Below are 21463 nucleotides of genomic sequence, written 5' to 3'. Positions count from 1 at the left end.
TGTTTGTTTCATCTCTCCACTAGGTATCCAATGGTGTAGAAACCCTAATTCTTTGTTAAAAGGGCATTAAATTTGATATTTGGAGCAAAAAAGAAATTAAGACTCTATGTTATACTTATTTTTAAAAATAATTTTTTATTATTAAAAAAAATTAGGAAAACATATTTGACAATAAACTTTTTTTAAAAAATATATATAATACAAAATGTTATCAGATAACATTTTTAAAGTGTTTTTAATTATTTTCACTTGTTTATTAAAAGCTTATTTATAAAATAATTATATTAATATAAATAATGATTAAAAATAAGTACTAAATATAAAAATTATTTTTAAAATATATTTAAGAGTGCTAAAAATAAGTTAAAAATATTTTATATTCCTAAACATATTTTTATTCTACAAAACATTATAAAACGATTTTCAAAAATAGTTCTAAAAAACTGTTGTTTAAAATTATTTTCAAAAACAATTACCAAATAATACACTAATTTTTGGTATTTAAAAGTGTGTAACCCGGATTACTTTGAAACTAAAGTTTGAGAGTTCATTCCTACTAATCTAAAAACAATTTCCTTCAACATTCTTATGATATTTGGGCTAAATCGATCTTTTGATTAGTATTTAAAAAAAAAAAAGTTTAAAATCTTATGTTTGAAAAAGTATTATAATTTTAAATTTAAGCTAAAATTGTAATTTCTACATGCAACTTGTAACAAATTTTAAAAAAGAATTAAAAGAGAAAATGAAAATGTGTGAAGAAGGACCACTTTGAACATTCATTTGAAAAGTGCCATGAAGGTATAGTTTAGTGGCCACAAATGACAAATGTCTTATTCTTCTAATCGGTAATGCCACCCAATCAATGAAAGGGCCTAAAAATATAGGCCCATGTAGGCCTTTCAGGTGGGCTTACTAGGCCAAACTTTCTGGATCATTCATGGGTTGGGTTTCTATCAACCCATCAAATATGTATGCCCAAATCATCCATCCCACAATTTCTGGTAATCTTTGAATATTAATAAAGCCTTATATTGAACTAAGCTGAGTACTAAATCCCAAAGTCTACTTATTCGTTTGTTGTTATCGACAGTTGTCTCACAATCTTTCTATAAATATTTGGAAAATTCTAGGGTAGCTCATCGGTACCTACCGAAAAAGTTTTCCAAGCCATCTTGGTCATCCATTTTAAATTTGAAATAAAAATTCCACTTAACCGGTTAAGGGAAGAACCGGTTGTGGCCTTCTTTCTTCCTCCATTCTCAACAATTTTGGGTTTAAATAAAATAAATATTAGATAAAAGTAGAATTGAAAAAAAATAAAAATAAAAATGATATAAAATTTGAAAACATATTTATTAAAAAAAATCATCATATATCATAATTAAATTATTTTATTTTTAACAAATTATTAAACATTTAAATTCAACATAAAAATGAATATGATAATATTTTAATATGAAATGGGTATTTTCATTAAAATTCAACATTTTGATAATCATATGTAAAGCTTAGGTAATTAGATCGTTCTAATTTTTTTCCGTACTCTCCAAATTTTACATTTTTTGAATTTAAGGTTTTTAAAGTTAAATTACAATAAAATAAATTACTAATACTCTTTTAAATTACTAATGATAGTATTTTCGAAAATAAATTTGTAATTTCAAAAATTTTTAAACTAAAAATCAATATGAAAAATATGATGAAAGTACCAAACATGTATTTATCACATTTTTCGTACCGTTCTCATATTTTTCGTACCCTAAATTATTTATATTTTTAAAATTTCAGATTTACTTTTTAACTTGAAATAACAATAACATGGTTTAATAATATTATTTTGAGTTATTATAGATAGAATTGTTAAAAAAAAATTAATTAAAAAAATTTAAAATTGGAAATAATGTAAATTATCATAAAAAAATTAGAAAATTAAAACACTAAAGAATTAGAGAGAATGTGAAAAATGTGAGAAAAGGTATGAAGATTACGAGAAATCCTCACATTTTCGTACCTGGTTCACATTCTCCATACCTTGAAATTGAACAATTTTCCAATTTTTTTCCACTTAAAAATACAAATAATATTGTTTATTGATATTAATTAAGCTTAAAAATGATAAAAAATATTTTTAAGAAAATTTAAAAATTAAAACACTAAGTAATTGTAGAAGGTACAAATAATGTGAGGAATGGTACAAAGAATGTGAGGGATCCTCACATTCTTAGCACCCTTGCTGACATTCTCTTTGCCTTAAAATTTTTTACAAATTTTCAAACATTTCAATTTCAAGCCAAACTCTACTTTTACACAAATGACAAATGTCTTATTCTTCCCCATGTAGGCCTTTCAGGTGGGCTTACTAGGCCCAACTTTCTGGATCATTCATGGGTTGGGTTTCTACCAACCCATCAAATATGTATGCCCAAATCATCCATCCCATAATTTCTGGTAATCTTTGAATATTAATAAAGCCTTATATTGAACTAAGCTGAGTACTAAATCCCAAAGTCTACTTATTCGTTTGTTGTTATCGACAGTTGTCTCACAATCTTTCTATAAATATTTTCAACGTTTCAAAAATTTCAAATTTGCTTGCACTATTTCCATATCCGTTTTTTCTGCTTCCACGCCTCCCCACGTGCATCCGTCCAATGGACTCCCTGAAGCTTCCGTGGAAAAAACAAAACCACTCCTGGCAATAACATTTCGCGGTCTTCTTCCTTTGAATTTTGTACTTTTTGGCGTCGGTCGTCCATTTCTCCATAAAGAGTCTCTCTTTCTCTCTCTCACTCGAAAACCCTAGAGAGAAACCCTAATCACAATGAAGAGCAAGAAGCCACTGAAGCAACTGAAGCTCTCTGTTCCTGCTCAAGAAACACCAATCACCAGTTTCTTGTGAGTTTCTTCTTCTCTATTCAACTCGTCCCATCAATGTTTCGTCTTTATCTCTGCGTTTCAGTTCTAATTTCTTTGATTTCTTTATGGGTTCTGTTCTTTTATTTGTTTTCTGATTCATTATATCTAGTTCTCTGTTGGGTTGTGGGGAAAATGTAGGATGAGAAAAGAAATCAATTTTTTTATTTTTAGATTTTTCCCCCCCATTTTTCCTTAATTGAATTGGTTGTAGCAATGCAATTAAAACCTTGAGTTTCTCGATCACATTTCTTCTGTTTTCTTTAGGGACCAAACTGAAGGAATCATAAATCGACATTTCTCTGATTTTCAGTTTTCAATTTTGAGTTTCCTAGCCCTGTTGATGGGATTGTTCTTTGAATTTGTTTTTTTTTTCATTTTATGGTTCTTGATCGGGTTTTTGATTCTATGAAGCTAAAATAGCCCCTTTGATTCTCAATAAATGTAGGAAAAGAAAAGAAACTGAATTTTTATTATGTCATAATTAGTACCCTTGAATTTCCAGGACTGCAAGTGGCACATTTCAGGATGGTGATCTGCTCTTAAACCAGAAGGGTTTGCGGCTTATCTCTGAGGAGAAAGAACCTCGTGTAAGTTAAATTTTGTATAGAAATTTCCAAGTGTCTCTATCTCATGACAAGTTTATGAATATGTGATCTATTCCATGCCAATTCTGCTAAGGGCATACTTATTGAGATGAGAATCTCCTACTGCATGATCTTTTCTTGGTGGTGAATTTGATCAAAGATGTTCTTTTTATTACACAAATTTTCTTGCATAATCTATCAAGATTTATCCACTGAATTTGAGGAATCAGTGGTCAGACACAAGACTATTGCCTGAAGTAATTGGTTCTCTTATTTTATCTGGAGCCTCATATGTTTTACTTTTCTTGTATGTTTGAGCAGCCTTCAGAGGCTAAGGAGCTTGATGTACAATTTTCATTGGAAGATCTTGAGACCATCAAAGTCATTGGAAAGGGAAGTGGAGGTGTTGTTCAACTTGTTCGCCACAAATGGGTTGGAACATTATTTGCCTTGAAGGTCAGTGTATCAGCAACAAAAAAATTCTGAATTACCTATTGATTTTTAAAAACTGGACTGTCTAATATCCTATTGACAAATTTCCCTGGTAGATTATTATTTCTATTTCATAGATTTTTATAGCCTTGTGTCATAAGGAGTGGTGAAAAAATTTATTTAAAAAAATTGTAAGCTAGTCAATCATCCATTTGTTGGTCCCAAATATCACCATTTTACCTAAAGCTAATTTGTATCGAGAAAATGGGCAAAGTCTAGTTGAGGTGCAGCAGTCAGTCCACTAGGGTGATTAAGTGACATGAATTTACAAGGGTTACACTGATGGAGTCCCTCCACCAGTTGCAGGCTTGTTAGCCTCATATCCTAATCACATGCCTTTTCTCTTTTCATCATAACAAAGAGATTCAGTTTTTCATGGTTGTAAATGGTGTAGGAAGAGACTACCAAATCATCTTGCATGACTGTGTGATAGTTATTAGAAGGGATTTCAGAGAGAGTAGGATAGAGAAGGTGGGGAAATTGAACCTTTCTCAGATTTTTGGATGTTCTAGTTCTATCATAAATGATTCATTGGTCTGTGCTTCAATTTTATATACAGTGCAGATTTTTTCACTTCTTGGCAATTGTTCATTGGAAATGTAACCAACAGATACTAAATGGAGCATTTATTTCCTTTTATTTTTTTCCTTGTGTTGGATGAATTGTATGGAAGCCAGAGCCTATGCCATATGTTGTAAGATACTATCACATGTAGGATGAATTATTCTCCACATCTGCTTTCAGAGCATTAACAATAGTCACTTTTTTTCATTGTTTTGGATAGTAAGATATTCTCAAATGACTAGGATATCGCTGCTTCAATTCCAGGTAGTTAGATTTATATATAACTGAGGTCAGTGGGTTATGCATAACAGGTCATCCAGATGAATATACAAGAGAATTTCCGCAAACAAATTGTGCAGGAGCTGAAGATAAATCAAGCATCACAATGTTCACATATTGTTGTTTGCTACCATTCGTTCTATCACAATGGAGTCATCTCTCTTGTCCTGGAATACATGGATCGTGGATCTTTGGTTGATGTGATCAGACAGGTCAAAACAATCCTTGAACCATATCTTGCTGTTCTTTGTAAGCAGGTCTGTGACCTTCCTTTCATTGATTTTGAATGTTAAGCTGGAATATTGAAGCCCATGCAACAGTGAAGAAATCTTTCTGGTTCAAATACATCATCTCTCCATTTCCAGGTTTTACAAGGTCTTGTGTACTTGCACCATGAAAGACACGTAATTCATAGGGACATAAAACCATCCAACCTGCTGGTAAACCACAAAGGGGAAGTAAAGATTACAGATTTTGGTGTGAGTGCTATGCTAGGTAGCTCTATGGGTCAGAGGGACACGTTTGTTGGGACTTACAATTACATGTCGGTATGTGGTTAGATTAAATTATGTTTATGGCAATTTTTGGCTCTAGTTTATGCTACAATTTTGAATGCTTCAAATTCTTATAGTCTCATGCATGCTATACATTGCAGAATTTGAAGTATGACAATAAATATTCTTGTTTCTTATTCAGCCTGAGAGAATTAAAGGAAGCACTTATGACTACAGCAGTGATATTTGGAGTCTGGGCATGGTAGCACTTGAATGTGCTATTGGACATTTTCCTTATATGCAATCTGAAGACCAGCAAAGCGGGCCAAGCTTTTATGAGCTCTTAGAGGCAATTGTAGAAAGCCCACCACCATCTGCTCCCCCAGATCAATTCTCTCCAGAATTTTGTTCTTTTATATCTGCCTGGTATGGCTATGACATCTTCATCACAATATAATTATCCTAGTTAATTTTCCTTGCAATTGTCTTTTTGTCTTCTACTCATGGTATTTAGCTATTTTAGGTGTTCTTTTTCATCTTTTACTATAGCACACAAAATGCCATTCAAGGGACTATTATGAATATGAACTTGTAAAGACAGAAAAATGGCCTTGTATCTCATAATACATATAGTTGTTACGGCTGTAGAGTCGCTTCATTTTATTTGTAAAAGATGCTCTTCCATGGTACAAACAGTTGGTTTAATGCAAGTCTAAGCAGTCCATTTTTCTTATTTGACAATTTTTTGTAGAACTTGGTATACATTCACAGATCATGTTGTAATTGATCGCTTTGTTATTTGCATTTGCAGCATACAGAAGAAACCTCAAGACCGATTGTCGTCATTAGACCTCGTGGTTTGTATATCTGCTGTTTGTGTAACTTCATATCAAATACCATTTTGTGTTTCATATGCCAGAGACTTGACTGCTAATTCTATTGTGCTTTCAGAGTCACCCTTTCATCAAAAAGTTTGAAGACAAGGACATTGATCTCGAAATTCTGGTAGGCAGCTTGGAACCTCCTGTAAATTTCCCAAGATAGTTTGTCTTGTAATAGTATTCCCAGTGTACCTTTTCCTTCAAAACACGCACTGTTTGTCATCTTGATCAGGTGTTATATGAATTACATCATAGAAGTCAAGCTAACAAGTTATATAACTCTTTATCACATATTAAAGTTAAATATAACAATTATGTGACAAATTACACAGATTATACACTTCTAATTTCTGCATTTTCTCACTATCTGACAATGTACTGGAATGGCAATGGCGGGTTCATGGTGAAACTGAAATGAATAATTGGTATGCCCATGAGTTATTACAGTTTCCACTGGGCAAGCCACTTGGTATAAAGGGATCTGTTCATGTTAGGATATGGATAAGTGTGGGCAGGTGCCACATACTGGTGAGGTCACCTGCCATGAGTGCCAGGATTTTTGACTTTTGGATCAAATTGGGCCTTTCCTCCAACAAAATATAAGTTTTAGCCTAGTTTTTAAATTATTGTTCAGACTAGCTTTTTTTTTCTTTTTTTTTTTTGACTGTGGTTTCAAAAGCGTACTGATTCAGTTCCAAAATGCCGCTTTTAAATTTGTACGAAAATCACATCTTAAAAAGATGGTACCAAACAAATTTAAATAAATTAAAAAAGAAAAAAGAAAAAAGAAAAAAGAAAAAAAAAAGTCATTGTGATCTTAAACTAGGGCTTTTTCTCCTTTCTTCATCAAACAGGGATGATGTACTTTTAGATATGTATGCCCTACTCCAGTCTCACACTTGAAAATAGAATCATTCTGAGGGGTCACTGCAGCAACAGAGGCAAGGTTCTCATTGTTGTTCAAGTATTTCACAGTATCCATTACCTTAGATATGACATAAATTAGCAATAGCCTCTGAGCCTGATTTCATACTTTTCCTTTGACACTACTCAACACTAATTACTTTCCTTGTTTTTATTGCTGAAACCAAAAGTTAAACACTACATAACAAAAATATTTATGCACAAAAAAATATATATATTTATCCATGAATGTTCACAACTTCTGCTATCAGCCTACAAGCAACAGCCACCTAAAACACCCTCTTGATGTATGGTGAAGCCATCCATTTAATATACAATATCTTACAAAACTGAATAATCTTTTTAAAAAAAAAACATGGGCAAAATGTCAAAGTTTATTAAATAATGGGTCAGATATGAAATCTGTATACGTGGATAAGAAAGATTTATGAAAGGTAAGGCATGGTGCCCACCTGCAAAGGCTGTGGTGGAGGCAGCTCCATTGCCCATCAAGTAGCAATCTATGATGACTAGTACCCTAGTCAGCAACCTCTGGCTACCATTCATTCATTAGCTTCTAACTCTATTCTTTGTTAGGTTTTGGTCACACATGGTAAAGGGGTTGGTAGAGAGTGACACCCCATCCAATGGGTCTTTGCCTCACATGACTCTCTTGGATTAAAATCATTGAGTTTGGGAGGACCTGATTTAGACTGAAGGATGAAATTATCCCTTATTATAGACCTAATGACAGGTGGAACTGAAACTAGCAAAGTCAAGTCTATAGATAATGGAATATTAGATTTGACAATGTTTGTTATAAGGGTGAATTATGGATTTTCCAAGTAGGTCCCTAGGTCAGGTGCTCAATGAAATTAAGAGGATAACTTCAATAGAGTCTACAGTCTAGAAAGAGGCTAGACAATTAGAAGGATGGCTGCAGTCCTTCAAACAAAATAATTGTTGATCTTTACCCTATGAAGCTTGCCATATGGGTAATGTTCCTGAGTCATGAAGCAACCCAAATAACCACAAAAAGGCCAAAAAAAAAAAATTGATAAAAAATTTGACAAAAGTTGTGGTTTTAATATAAACCTAATGAAATGAGACAAAATGTCCCCTTGGACAATTTACTAATGCAGACAAAAACTAGGGTTGGTGGAAACCTTGCAAATCCACCCAGAACTGTCCTCTAGGTTTATGGGAAGCTTCTGATTAATCTAGAGATTCCTCTTGGCACAACTTCTGCCATGGGATGCCTTGAAATATGAAAAAATAGGCATTCGTGTCTTAACTTTATGGGGGCAAAGATGCTAAGATGGTGACCTCAGTTTCAGCCATAATAAAAAGTTGATGACTCGGATATGGGTGTCTTCAAATTTAGACCTTATCCTCTTTCCTAGTAGAAAGGGGAGGCTAAGAAATTCAAACCATAAGATATGATGATGACAAATCAAAGGATAAAGCCAAACAAAATGCCACTATTTAAAAACCAATGAACTAGTCATTACTACCCAATGCTTCATTTATTGCCCTATTCACCACCAAGTATTCCCAGTATTATATACCCTTTTCTTTTTAAAATTATTTTCATGTAATCAACCTTGTTGATCGTATATATATATATATATATGCTCCCTCAAATTACGCCTGTGAGAATTCATGAGGGTCCTTGTCCTTAGACTAAGATCACAACCACCATCATCTTCTTCATCATCATCCTGAGTCCTGTCTTTATTCTTCTCTTCTTGTTCTTCTTCTTGCCCAAGATCTGAAATCACAATGGGGGGAACAGCAAAGCAAAGTTTTGATGATCTGGGCTTCAAGGGAATTGATGCTAATGGCAATCACCAACACAATCAATGGTTGATCATGGGAGGTGCAGATGACAATAGTGACACCATATCCATGGAGTCTTCTTCCTTTGAAGATTCAGAAAACTCTCTCGAATCATCATCTTCCTTGGACTTGACAGAAGATGCGTCTTCCTCAACATCACCCCTCTCAAATGGACCTCTATATGAACTATCAGAGCTCATGGCCCAGCTCCCCATCAAGTGAGTAAATCAAACCAACCATCCACTTACCATATTTTTCCTTCTCTATGGTGTTTTTCTATGCCAAGTTTCCTAAAAATTGTGCCTAATACTTATTCAGGAGAGGGCTGTCCAAGTACTTTCAAGGGAAGTCGCAGTCATTTACATCTCTGGCAAGCGTGAAGAGCTTGGAGGATCTTGCCAAAAAGGGGACTCCAAATAGGAAGAAAATGAAGTCATGTAAAAGCTACGGAGGAGGTTTGGATGTACACAAACTGTACACTCCAAAGGCTACCATTTCAAAGAAGGCTTCAAGGGGATCTCTTCTATCTTCTCTAGGGAGGAGAGGTGTTATAATGGGTAGTTGTAGGCCTCCCAGTCCTCTCCAAAAGAACTTCTGATGTACAACTTGCATGGTTTTTTCATTGCAAGTTGGTTTGTTTATAGACTTACAGTACATGCGATCATAGATTAACTGAGGTTTTTCATTAGTTGAGTTATGCTTGCAACTCATCTGCTCATTTAATCCAAGAACTGCGAGTTATATTCGTGTTTATGATTCAGAGAAAAAGAAAGAAAGGAAAAGTTAAAAGAAATTAGGAAAAGAAAAAGTGATGAGAAAATAAAAGTGGTTTGCACCCAATGAATTTCTCCTTGCATCTTCTTCCTAATTTTTATCATTTTTGTTTCTAAACTTAAACTTCAGATCTTGCATCACAATGTAGTAACCAAAGTTGATGTTTCTTGTGATCATCTTTTCTTTTCCTTTCTTGTTTGTTATTTCTGAATCCAAAGGCACTTTTTGTGATCGTGGAATACGAGGAAAGCATACAAACAAAAATCAATGGATAAACCTGTAAGAAAGCAAACAACTGATAAGGTGCATGTACTGGCATTTTTTAGAATCATTTGTTCTTTTTTTTGTCTTTCAAGAAAATCATTGAGCCAGATCGTTTACTAAAGACAACTAGTTGTACAACAAGATTCCATAAAATTAGTTGGCCAACAGGATTTGAGTTAATGGCTTATCAAACTTAATGTTAATCAGTGGCTAAAACTGAAGATTCGAGCACCCAACTAAATCTGAATTGTTCCGACCTTTCATCCTTTCAAAAGGCAAATTGAAGAGGTAGATAGAGCCCTAACTCTATCTATGGTTGTTGTGGACATTCGATCATTGACTTGAAGAAGTTGTATTGCCTTATATAGGAAATCTCAATGTGCCATGCACCATCCAATGTTCCAAAGTGTATTCGTTCTTTCCTTTCTATGAATGGCCAATAAACCAAAACTCATCAATCAGAAAAAGCTACTCATTAACCCATCAGCTCAAGCTTTACAAAGATAATCGGAACATTCAGGATTCCTTCAAAATTATCTGAAACTGCAGGAGGATTGGGCATAGGGCAGAAAATGAACGTGATAGAGAAGCATCCTTTTCTACACCATTCCTGGATGAAGTTTAAAACTGACAGGAAGAAAAAATTTAAAATGCATACAGATGAACTTAGTCCCTTCTCCCCTTCCCCTGTCTCAGAGGAAATGTGATGAATCGCAAACTTAAAACCCCTATTTCAACCCACCAAATGAATCCTGAAAGAGAGAACTTAACTGCACAATTTTTTAATGCTTCTTTTTCTACACCATTCCTAGACAAAGTTTAAAACTGGCAACAAGAAAAAATTTGAAATGCATAAACATGAATTTAGTCCCATCTCCCGTTCGTCTGTCTCAGAGGAAATGCGATGAATCGCAGAGACTAAAACCCCCATTTCAACCCACCAAATGAATCCTGAAAGAGAGAACTTAACCTGCACATTTTTTCAATCAAGGAGAAAAATAATACTTCCATGGTCAAGTCAATTCCTAGCTGATGTTGTTTTGGGTGTGGTTGGTGGTTTGAAGGAAGCCATAAGTCTAGGTGGAAGGATAAGAGAGATTCTTCTATAATTATTGAATAGGCAGTGTTGCAGATGCAAGATTCCTGAAGATGTGCTCCATTGTCAAGGAAGAGCTATGACCTCAGCTCCATTCTGGGATGTCGCAGATGCAAGGCACCTGGAGATGTGATCTCTTGTCAAGGAAGATCGATGACCTTGGCTCCACACTGGGTGCTTCCTATTCTTGGGAAGCATGTTAAGGAAGAACCTAAATGATTTCAGGAGTTCAGCAACAGGAAGGTCATCACAATTCGCCACTCCACAATTATCTACAAACACCATAGATGTAACACTCCAGCATTCAACCAAGAAGAGAGCCTAAAGTTAGCAATTCACTAGCTGTGAATCCCTAGTTTTTTGTTGTATTATCCTTCACATTTGCATATAAATTAATCAGTGGGTTCAGATCATTTTGTAGGCAGGTTTTACAGGAGCAACAAAATACCCTTGTCCAATCCCAAATTTAAACAAACCGACCCACCCATCAAACATAACTCTTCAAAGCAATCAAGAATCGAATCTTTCCAATTTCCAACACAAGACTTGCTTTTCGTTTTTCAACTGTGAAAGGTTTTAAGAATTAACAAAAGCATCTGCAGCAACTAACTTTTGTTCCACCCCAATTAAATAACCAACAACAAATCTTATGATGAGTTTTTAACCTCACCAAGGGACGAAAAATCTGCAAGAAAAGATCCAAGAAAACAAATGCCAAGTGCTCTATAAGTTTGTTATCTCATTCACAGATTGTTTCACTCTGAGATGTTAATCAGATTCATGATCAATTTGAAGGGTTATGAACTTCTACAAACTTAAGGTCCAAGAAAACAAAACACCCAGAATGGAATTGAGATCATGAATGAAATGTAGAAAGAATAAACAGATAACAGTAAATGCCCATAGCAAACTAAGATCTAAGGACAAAATCAATATTCTGCTAATGGCCCTAACTTCAGTGATCTAATGGTATAGCTCAATTATCAATCTAGATATCATATTCAGAGCATCAAATCACAAAACCTCTGGTTAACTATTTCGCATCATCACCAGCCAGCCAAATTTTTGCTGTAAACAGTTTCAGATGCTATTGCCCAAAATCAACCCCCAAATTCAAATAATTAGCCAACAACAGTAATAACACCAAAATATTAGCAAACAATGATATTAGATTAGATACTGATGGACCTGTTGGCGTCTCCCCTCTTGCTCCTTTCTCTGTGAACTTGCTGCCCTACTCGAGCAAACAATCACAGGGAGGCATTGTGATGAATGCAACGCACCTGAATTGGATTTAACAAAACCCCCAATCAAAAAGGAAAACAGAGCAAACATTCATGGAAACCATTTCAAGGTAGTGATGATTATATGGATTCATGATCCCTGATTAAAAAAAAAAGGCTCCAATCTGCAGACATTTTGAGCTATTCTTTTCCAAATTTCAACATTAATATTCCGTGAAAATTCACATCCGCAGTTCTACAGAAAATGAGAACAGTTTATTTATTAAAATGAGATGTCAGGCATCATCATCATCATCATCACCACCACCACCACCTCCATCATCCTACATTTCATGAATATTTACATCTGGTGAAACAGGGAAAGAGGCAGCATCATCATAGTCATCATAGTCATCAAACGCTGACGCTCGCGATCTCTTCAGGATCTTCGAAGTTAGGGTCCTTGGAATCCACAGCCCCATTGCGGAACTCGATCTCGGTGCGGGAGTTCCCGTCCCCGGACCACGTAAACTTACCGCCGTGCCCACCCTTCTTGGGCGATCCGCTCATGCCGGTCGCCGATTTCCGATCCTTCCTCACCTCCTGCCCCGATTTGGCGTGACATTTGGATCCTTTCCCAGGGTTCCTCATCTCCCTCTCGGCTTTCTCAGTCAGTGCAGGGGAGTCAGACTGATTTGGAACGTGTATATAGAGAGAAATAGGAGTATTTTTTGGCGCGTAGCGTGGGTGTAGGTTGGTGCGATTGGATTACGACATATGGATAAGAACGATGCCTAATCGCACACCCTTCACGTGACCTAGATGCAACATTGCATTTAATTGACTACCAGTCACGCAGATTCAGCCATTAGTGTCCATCTCCCACTGTTTTCCTTTATTTTCTGTGTGTTTCTCGAGAATTTGCCGTCCTGATATGAAGCATATCCGTAAGTTCTTTGCAAAGCAGATAGCCCTAACCAAATTTCTTGGGGTATCAAAGATGACTCCCTCCATGTTTCGCCTGCTGACTTCACATGACAAAGAATATGTTCGCTGATCAATCACAGTCTCGAGGGTTTCCAAAAGGTCACCGAATCGTTGCGGTGGCATCAAAATCTTTCTTGTCGACTCATCTATTCTACGGAAACAACAAAGAAGAATCCTCGATGCTCATGATTTACCTTTTCTTTTTTGCAGTTTTTATTATTTTATTTCCATATATTATTCATCAATTCTAGAAATTAAGTGATTGCAAAGATCCTTTTTCATTTAAACATTTGTTTAGTATTATTAGTTAATCATTTTATTTGTCTCTTCTCTATTGTAGTATTATGTATATTATGACAAGATTTTTTTTTACTATTTTTATATGAAATATTATAAAGAATAATATCCGCATTAGCCAAGGATTTATTAAGACGTTAACATTAGAACTTTTGATTCAATATACAATTCCTTTAATGTAGATGTGGTAGCATTTGCCCCCTCCTAAGAAGGTAATTGCCTCGTACTTGTGATTACAGACAACGATGATAAAGTTTGACATGATTTATGAACATTACATAAATCTAACATATTTTTTTACAGATAATCTCGCTATTAACCTAATTACATTTTTAAACTATTTAATCTAAATTTTAATCATTTTTAAATAAATAAATCAATTGATTTATAAGCATGTTTGATTATGAGGACTTAATCATTAAATGAGTTACACAACATATCAAGTTTGGGTTAAGGTATGGAATAGAATATTTATATTTTGACACAATATGAATACAACTCATCAACACAAATTGTTAAGGTATTAAGGTTGAAACTTTTGATTCGATATACAATGCCCTTTATGCAGATGTGTTAGCATTTGCCTCCTCCGAGGAAGGTAATTTACCTTAGCACTTGTGGTTACAGATAAGAGTGATAAAGTTTGACATGATTTATAAACATTACATGAATCTAACATATTTTTTACAGTTTTCGGTTGAATATAAATGAATTTGTGTCAAATTCATTAATAATCTCACTATTAACCTAATTATATTTTTAAACCATTTAATCTAAATTTTAATCATTTTTAAATAAATAAATCAATTGATTTGTAAATTATGAGGACTTGATTATTAAATGAGTTACACAACATATCAAGTTTGGGTTAAGGCATGAAATAGAATATTTATATTTTGACACAATATAAATACAACTCATCAACACGAAATTGTCACCCCTAATTATAGATGAAGAGCAGGCATGAATGGATATGACAAGTATAACAATTTTCCATACTTATATATATTTTAAATTAACTTAGTATATATTTTTTATCTTTTAAAATTAACTTAATTTTTTAATTACATTAACATAAATATATTTTATAAATAAATGATATATTGTAAAATTTTAAAATATATTTATTAAAAAAATACATTTTTATTATTTTATATCTATTAAATTATTATTTTTAACTCAATCATATAAATATTTAGAGCATATCGAGACAAAACAATACTTAAACCCGAGTTTAAAAAAAAATAAATCTATCTTTAATCCATTTATTTTAATATAAAATTCATCTAATTAAGCATAGAATTGGATAAGCATCCAAAAAATTTATCCCATTGCCATCTCTATAGATCATGTAAGGGTTTGTGTTTACTAATTTATATTTTATATCAAAATAATTAGAGTTTGTTCATAATATAAATAATAGAGAACATGGTTGCTTTAACGGAGAAACAAAAAGTAAAATTATCATAATATAAATAAATAAGACATAATTTTTTTATAACCTATTTATTGATTTTTTTTCATGCATTAAAAATGGGAAATTAACAAATTTAAATTAAATTTTGTTAGAAAAATTAGGTTAATCCAACTTAAGGTAGTCACCTTATATACCTTATAGGAAGGGTGATTATGGTGATGATCTCTTTTTACAAATTTCAAATGTATGAATGTAATAAACAATTATATGCAAACATATAATAAGCAATATAAAAATAATTACATTAAATTAGCATAATAGGGAAAAAAGAATGCAAACACAAGATTTTTATAGTGATTTGGTGCAAACCAGCTTACATCCACTCTTCTCTAACTTCAATCCAAAACTTGAGGTTCCGCTATTTCAAGGCTTCAAAATCAAACCTTCAAACAATACAATTGAATTATGATTTCAATCCACCTTATTTGACTTTTGGTCAAAGCATCATTTACAAACCTTAAGAGATACCTCACTATTAAATTACTCCTAGAGTAATACCCCGTACTTGAGAATCCCTAAGTGATACCTCACACTTAAATTCTTCATCTAAAAGATTTGCAAATTAAGATAATAAATGATTTCATAATATCCTAGTACAAAACTTTAAGGTTAAAATGATACAAAAAAACTATGATTGAATAGTGTATTAATGATGTGCAAGTTTTAGAATAATGATGCACTAAAAGATACTCTCTCAAAACTCAAATATATTAAAAAAAGGTTTATAAAAGTTAAGCCCGTAAAACAATGAAAATTGAAATATTTCTATAGAGGAAAAATGTCAAACTAGTCATTGAGGATTTGATCGGTCAAGCTGGGGGTCGATCGATTGATTAGCCATTAGCATTTAATGATTGACAAGTGATCGTTAGACCTTGACCACCCATTGACCGGACCTCGATCGGTTGAGGTGGGGTTTGACTAACCTTGACCAGTTGAATAACCGTAATGGAAGAAAAAAAATGTTTTTTTTTTATTCCTCGACCAGTTGAGTTGAGGATCAATCAATTCCTTATTCGGTTCAACCAGTTGAGTTATTTTTTGCTCAATAATCAACTTTTTCAACTTTAAACATTTTAAACAAGTTTTAAAAAACATGTGGTACAAGGTTTTAGTTGAAAATATGAAATCATCAAATTTTAAACGAAAAAACCCTTTGATGATTTTGGTGCACAAGTAAATAATGTAATATATGAAAATCCTAGTATACTACAAAAATATTTTATAAAGCTTGGGTCTTGAAAAACATTTATTTTTGAGATATTTTTTTTCTTCATGATTTCTCATTAACCTGATTTGTTTTTGTCATTGCCACTTTGAAAATCGTTTTGCCTAAACACACTTGAAATATAATTATTAGTTCTAAATTTTATTTTATTATCATCAAAACTGAGATTAACCAAACTTTAGTTTCACAAATTTGTTTAAAAATTAATTATATTAAGGATCAAGTGGGTTAAAACATTAAAAAAATTTAAATCAATCCCTAACCCATTTATTTAAATTATAGAATCGAGTTTTGAACACTTCATTTAAAAATAATTTGATATCCCGATAAGAATAGATTAAACTTTTTATAGTGTTCCGATTGGTGACTCATCCACCAAACTTAAAAGGATAACATTATTACACAACAACAAAATATTTTATTATTATTAATCATAATTTTCAGGTTACGAGAAGGAAATTATTTATATTAAAAATAGGTTTTTATTTTTCTAGGGAGTGGCCGCCACGCTCAGGCTCAGCTGATGACTCATACACCCAATGTGTGTGCGTCAAGCCTCAGAAAAGCGCCTTCCGACTTGGGCCTCAAGCCCACAAATCATCCCCTCTTCCCAGGAATCTAATTCTCATCTGTCGACGTGACACCATTTCATTTAAAAAAATAAAAATAAAAAAAGGGGCGGAATCACAGAGAAAAAAAGAAACGGTAGGGCATTATTGGGTAGAATAGCAAAAATATATATAAAGGTAATGTCTGGAACATTTGCCCTCCTACACCCGCCGGCATCTCCTCTTCCTCCGTTCCTCTCCTTCAGTCGAATCTCTCATTTCCACTCTCCTCCGCCGCTCTCCACCGCCGGTGAGTTATCGTACAAGCATTTTTAGTTTATGCTAGTTGCGACCTCTGCAAGTTAGAGCTTTTCACTTCTTTTGTGTAGCATCGAGGTTCAGCTTTATAATTTTTAATTTTTTAATGTATTATTTATATTGTTGTATAATTTTCAGTTTATATTTATCAAATATTTTATGGATTTTTTTTTATTAGACTTAAAATTTAAGCGATTTAAGCTGGATTTAGTTGTGTGTTTTTTGTTTTTGTTATTACACCTCTGTTTGGCTACTGAGAGAATGAGGGGAAAATAAATAAAATTCTGGGTTATATTATTATTATTTTTATTATTTGGAAGACTTAAAATTTGAAGGGATTTAAGGCTGAATTATTTGCGGATTTTTTGTTTTTCTTATTACATCTCTGTTTGGTTACAGAAAAACCTGAGAGAATGAGAAAAAAATAATTGAAGGGATTTAAGCCGAATTTATTTGTCTGTTTTGTGCTTTTAAGAAAACTGAGAACGAGGTGAAAACAAAATTCTGTATTTGGCTGCTGAGAAAACTGAGAGAACGAGGAGCAAATAAAATTCTGGATGATATCATATTTATTTTATTTTATTGCTATTATTACTATCGTTAAAAGAAAAACAAGAAACAGGTGGAAAACCGAGTTGGGCTTAGGCATATAATTATGTGTGAAAGTGTTAGTATATATTTGTTTACAGCCTGAATAGTGAAAATTACAACATTGAAGAGTTGAATTTTTTGGTTTTTTATTTTATGCATTTTTCTCAGCAACCAAACACGGCATAACATAGTTTCCATGATGATTCCTCTCTTCAGAATGTCTAGCCATGTTTTAGGTAAAATTGTTAGTTCAGGACATCCTTTTATTTGTATTCATGGTTCTGGGGACATTTTTTTTGTGTTTATTCATTCATTATCTTAATCTTTTAGGAAAGGTATGTTTTAAAAGTAAATGTTGGTTGTACTTGTTAGTTAGTTAATGTGGTTGTGGTGAAACTAGACAGATTTTTGGAGGCTGACATCTAGAAGATCTGTTCCGATATCTAAGACTTCAATATCAACAATGACAAATGTAAGTACCAATTTGATTCAAATCCGAAAGAGTTACATTTAAAGTTAATGCTGCTTTAAAAATTATAACGTTGTTTTGTAATTCACATAAGAATACTGGCCCATTGCAATGTTAACTGCAGATTTGAATTCTGTAGCACAATCAAGTTATTTCTTAAACTAACCCTAATGCTGCCCACAGGATGAAGAAAATGCAGGCACTGTAAAGAAACAGTTATCTAAATTATTTGAGCAATCACTTAGACTAACCGTCCCTTCTGAGTCAGATGTGGAGCCTTTGATTGCTGCTTGCGCTCCAAAGTTTGGGGATTACCAATGGTATGGTTTATTTTATGGTATGGTTTATTTTGTTTTGTTTTATTTTTTGTTGTTTTCCTTTTCCACAGTAGGACCATTATAAGTTCCAATAGAATTCCACTAGTACTTCCAGAAGAGATATTTATTGATTTGAATTCATATATCTATGTATATTTGTTTGACTGCTTGGTAAGGGTGGGATTCTTGCTGTTCTTGCAGTAATAATGCCATGGGTCTATGGTCAAGAATCAAAAATAAAAAGGACAATGGATTTAAGGGTCCCCCATCTATAGGAAAGGTATTTCCATTAACATTTTCCATTTTGTTTACTCTTATGTTGTCTATACAAAGTCAATTCATCATGGGTGGTTAATCATTTTTTGATTAGACTTTGAATTTAATCCATTCGAACAATTATCATTGCTTTTCTCTTTTGTAGGTCATCATGGAAAATCTCCCTCCAACTGAAATGATTGAAAAATGCACCCTTGCAGGGCCTGGGTTTGTAAATATTAAATTATCAACGAGTTGGATAGCTAAGGTGTTTACAAGGCCTTAACTTTTATTTTTGGTTGGAAACTATGTCAATCTATTCTTGTAAGAGAAATTGTAAGAGAAATTATACATGGATCTGTTAATTATGTTTGAACATCTCTCTTCCTCCCTCCTCCTTCCTCCCACACCCCCAATCCCACCCCTGCACCCCTCCCAAATCCCCCCTCTTTTTTTTGTTCTTGTTTTCCTGTTTGAAGAACCATTTCATTGCTGTTGCTGCAGAACATTCAAAAAATGCTAATTATTGGCATTGAAACATGGGCACCAAGGCTTCTGATCAAAAGGGCAGTGGTTGACTTTTCCTCACCCAATATAGCAAAAGAAATGCATGTTGGCCACTTAAGATCTACTATTATTGGAGATACTTTAGCTCGTATGCTTGAGTTTTCAAATGTTGATGTGCTGCGGCGAAACCATGTCGGCGATTGGGGTACACAGGTAGATGTGATATTTGAAAATGTGGTTATTGTATGGAAACTGTTATATTTGATAATAGCTGTAATAAAAGTATTGCTTCCTGCTTTATGGATAAATTTTTCAATGCAAAAGCATGTGTCACCTTTTGGGCCAAATGTTTTCTTATTGGAGGGCAGTAAACTGTAGTCTTTTATCCCTCCTTATGGACTTGTGACAAGCCCTCCATTTTATATATACTAGCTTTCCTAACTGGCTAAAGATCTTTTTGCTTTCTTGCTGTTCTCTGCCATCTTTGTTAGCTCCACCAGGGCAATATTAGTATAAAGGATTCTTTAGAGTTTTCTGGTTATCAGGCTTATCAAGGATGGGATTTAGGTACACTTGTACTAAATCTTTTAAAGAAATGATATTCACTCATATTCATTGTGCTATGGTGAGCTTTGTGTTGATGCCATTAAACTAGAAGTTGTTATAGTTGATAGGTATTATCATTATTTTTTTTATCAGAAGTTGATAAGTATTATTATCTGTTCTATATAAGAAGAATCAAATAATATACAGTGATGCTCTTTCTTTTCCAACCAATACAGTCTGGCTAATGATATCATATGTGTTCTGTTTTTCCTTTTTTTTCTGTACAGTTTGGTATGCTGATTGAATTCCTCTTTGACAAGTTCCCAAACTGGGAACATGAAAGTGCACAAGCCATTGGAGATCTACAGGTAAGCAGAAATCTCTAAGAAAATTTTGGGCCACTTGGAGAACAGAAAAGTTGATTATCTGAGTCTTACTTTCATTCAATAATCATTAAAAAAAGGAAAAAAACATATTGGTTTTAAACATCATGATGAAGTTTTGGCATCATGTTGCATTGGTGGCACCAACCAAATACTTTTAGATTGAGTTAATTCCCAAGTGAACCTAGTTTGGGCCTTCCAAGCAGCCCTCTTAACATCTCTCTCTCTCTCTCTCTCTCTCTCTCTCATTTTTTTAATGTGAAATTTAAAATTTGATATACAAAAATTAAGTGACAAACTGCTAATACACTTTTGGGCCATGCATGGATAATTCATTAGTGATTGTTCTATTTTATTTTGATTGGAGCAAGTTTATTCAATTGGAAACAGGACCATACTCTTTATGGGTGAGAATAATGTTGATCTCTCCCTCTCTCCTTATCTCTCTCTCTTTTGGATAGAGACAGTAGTGACATATTAAAAGACTCTTTACAAAAAGGGGGACACTATCCTACTACAAGGAAGTATCAAGGATGCAAATGAGTGCCAAAAGGCTAATGCATTAGGAAAAGAAAAAGTAATCTGGATAAAGATTTAGAACCACCAAATCCTCCCTAAAAATCCAAGACAGAAAGCTTAGCATTTTTTTTTGATAGATAAGTAAAAAATGTATTAAAGAGAAATGAAAGTATACACGATATATACAAAGTAACCAAAAGACCAAAAATTGAGGTGCGAAGACACAAAAAACCAGTAACTGTGCCCTACAAACAGCCTAACCAGTCCACAAATTCTAACAATGACAAAAAAACTGTCCCAAGTATACAATCTAATCCAATTCCAAAAAAGTTTCAAGAAAGAATTTTAATTGTTTTGCCCAAGTTTTCACAATTATCAAAGGCTCTCCTATTTCTCTTTCAAGCCTTTTTTCTTGTTTTTCCAACAAAAGAACCACACCACCTAAAGAGAAACCCATAGCTGAAGAGTGCATCAACCATTGTATATTGAGCAAAACAAAAAATCAACTGCCATAAATTGCGTACTTTCATGCAATGAAGGAGAATATAATCACCCATTTTTTCTTCTTTTTTCCACATGTAGCAGCTATTAGGAATCCTCCAAACCCTCCTATTGAGTTGATTCAGAGTCAAAATCCTAGCTTAGGTTGCTTCCCAAGCAAAGAAGCCAACTCTCACTGGGACCTAGGAGTTCCATACTATGTCGTAAG

The 21463-nt window shown here is 33.5% G+C and overlaps 4 protein-coding genes across 5 annotated transcripts in view; 3 read left to right on the top strand and 1 right to left on the bottom strand.

The window, feature by feature from the left end:
* Positions 1-2692: 2692 nt before the first annotated feature.
* On the top strand, positions 2693-6549 carry LOC117924885 (mitogen-activated protein kinase kinase 6). Its single transcript, XM_034843615.1, has 8 exons — positions 2693-2898; positions 3422-3506; positions 3825-3959; positions 4871-5095; positions 5204-5386; positions 5535-5758; positions 6144-6189; positions 6284-6549. The coding sequence occupies exons 1-8, from the start codon at positions 2825-2827 to the stop codon at positions 6374-6376; spliced, it is 1065 nt and encodes a 354-aa protein (XP_034699506.1). The 5' UTR covers positions 2693-2824; the 3' UTR covers positions 6377-6549.
* Positions 6550-8724: 2175 nt separating this feature from the next.
* LOC117925600 lies at positions 8725-9708 on the top strand. Its single transcript, XM_034844662.1, has 2 exons — positions 8725-9173; positions 9274-9708. Exons 1-2 carry the CDS (start codon positions 8899-8901, stop codon positions 9551-9553), a joined length of 555 nt encoding a protein of 184 aa, XP_034700553.1. The 5' UTR covers positions 8725-8898; the 3' UTR covers positions 9554-9708.
* Positions 9709-12476: 2768 nt separating this feature from the next.
* On the bottom strand, positions 12477-13038 carry LOC117925601 (programmed cell death protein 4-like). Its single transcript, XM_034844663.1, has one exon. It carries the CDS (start codon positions 12961-12963, stop codon positions 12727-12729), a length of 237 nt encoding a protein of 78 aa, XP_034700554.1. The 5' UTR covers positions 12964-13038; the 3' UTR covers positions 12477-12726.
* Positions 13039-17025: 3987 nt separating this feature from the next.
* The window catches only part of LOC117925605 (arginine--tRNA ligase, chloroplastic/mitochondrial-like), a 26928-nt gene continuing 22490 nt past the window's right edge, over positions 17026-21463 (top strand). Inside the window, exons 1-7 of one of the 2 annotated variants that reach the window (XM_034844666.1) lie at positions 17026-17159; positions 18163-18230; positions 18411-18547; positions 18746-18824; positions 18966-19067; positions 19304-19519; positions 20140-20220. In XM_034844666.1, coding sequence (XP_034700557.1) covers positions 17051-17159; positions 18163-18230; positions 18411-18547; positions 18746-18824; positions 18966-19067; positions 19304-19519; positions 20140-20220 — 792 coding nt within the window. In that variant the 5' untranslated portion in view covers positions 17026-17050. Of the gene's footprint in view, positions 17160-18158; positions 18231-18410; positions 18548-18745; positions 18825-18965; positions 19068-19303; positions 19520-20139; positions 20221-21463 lie in introns of both variants that reach the window. The other variant, XM_034844667.1, reaches the window with a different exon arrangement.

This window comes from Vitis riparia, chromosome 11 (assembly GCF_004353265.1).
Source record: "Vitis riparia cultivar Riparia Gloire de Montpellier isolate 1030 chromosome 11, EGFV_Vit.rip_1.0, whole genome shotgun sequence".
In the NCBI taxonomy this organism is placed as follows: Eukaryota; Viridiplantae; Streptophyta; class Magnoliopsida; order Vitales; family Vitaceae; genus Vitis; species Vitis riparia.
The sequence above is the reverse complement of the archived record's forward strand: the minus strand, read 5'-3'. Positions and strand labels throughout refer to the sequence as shown.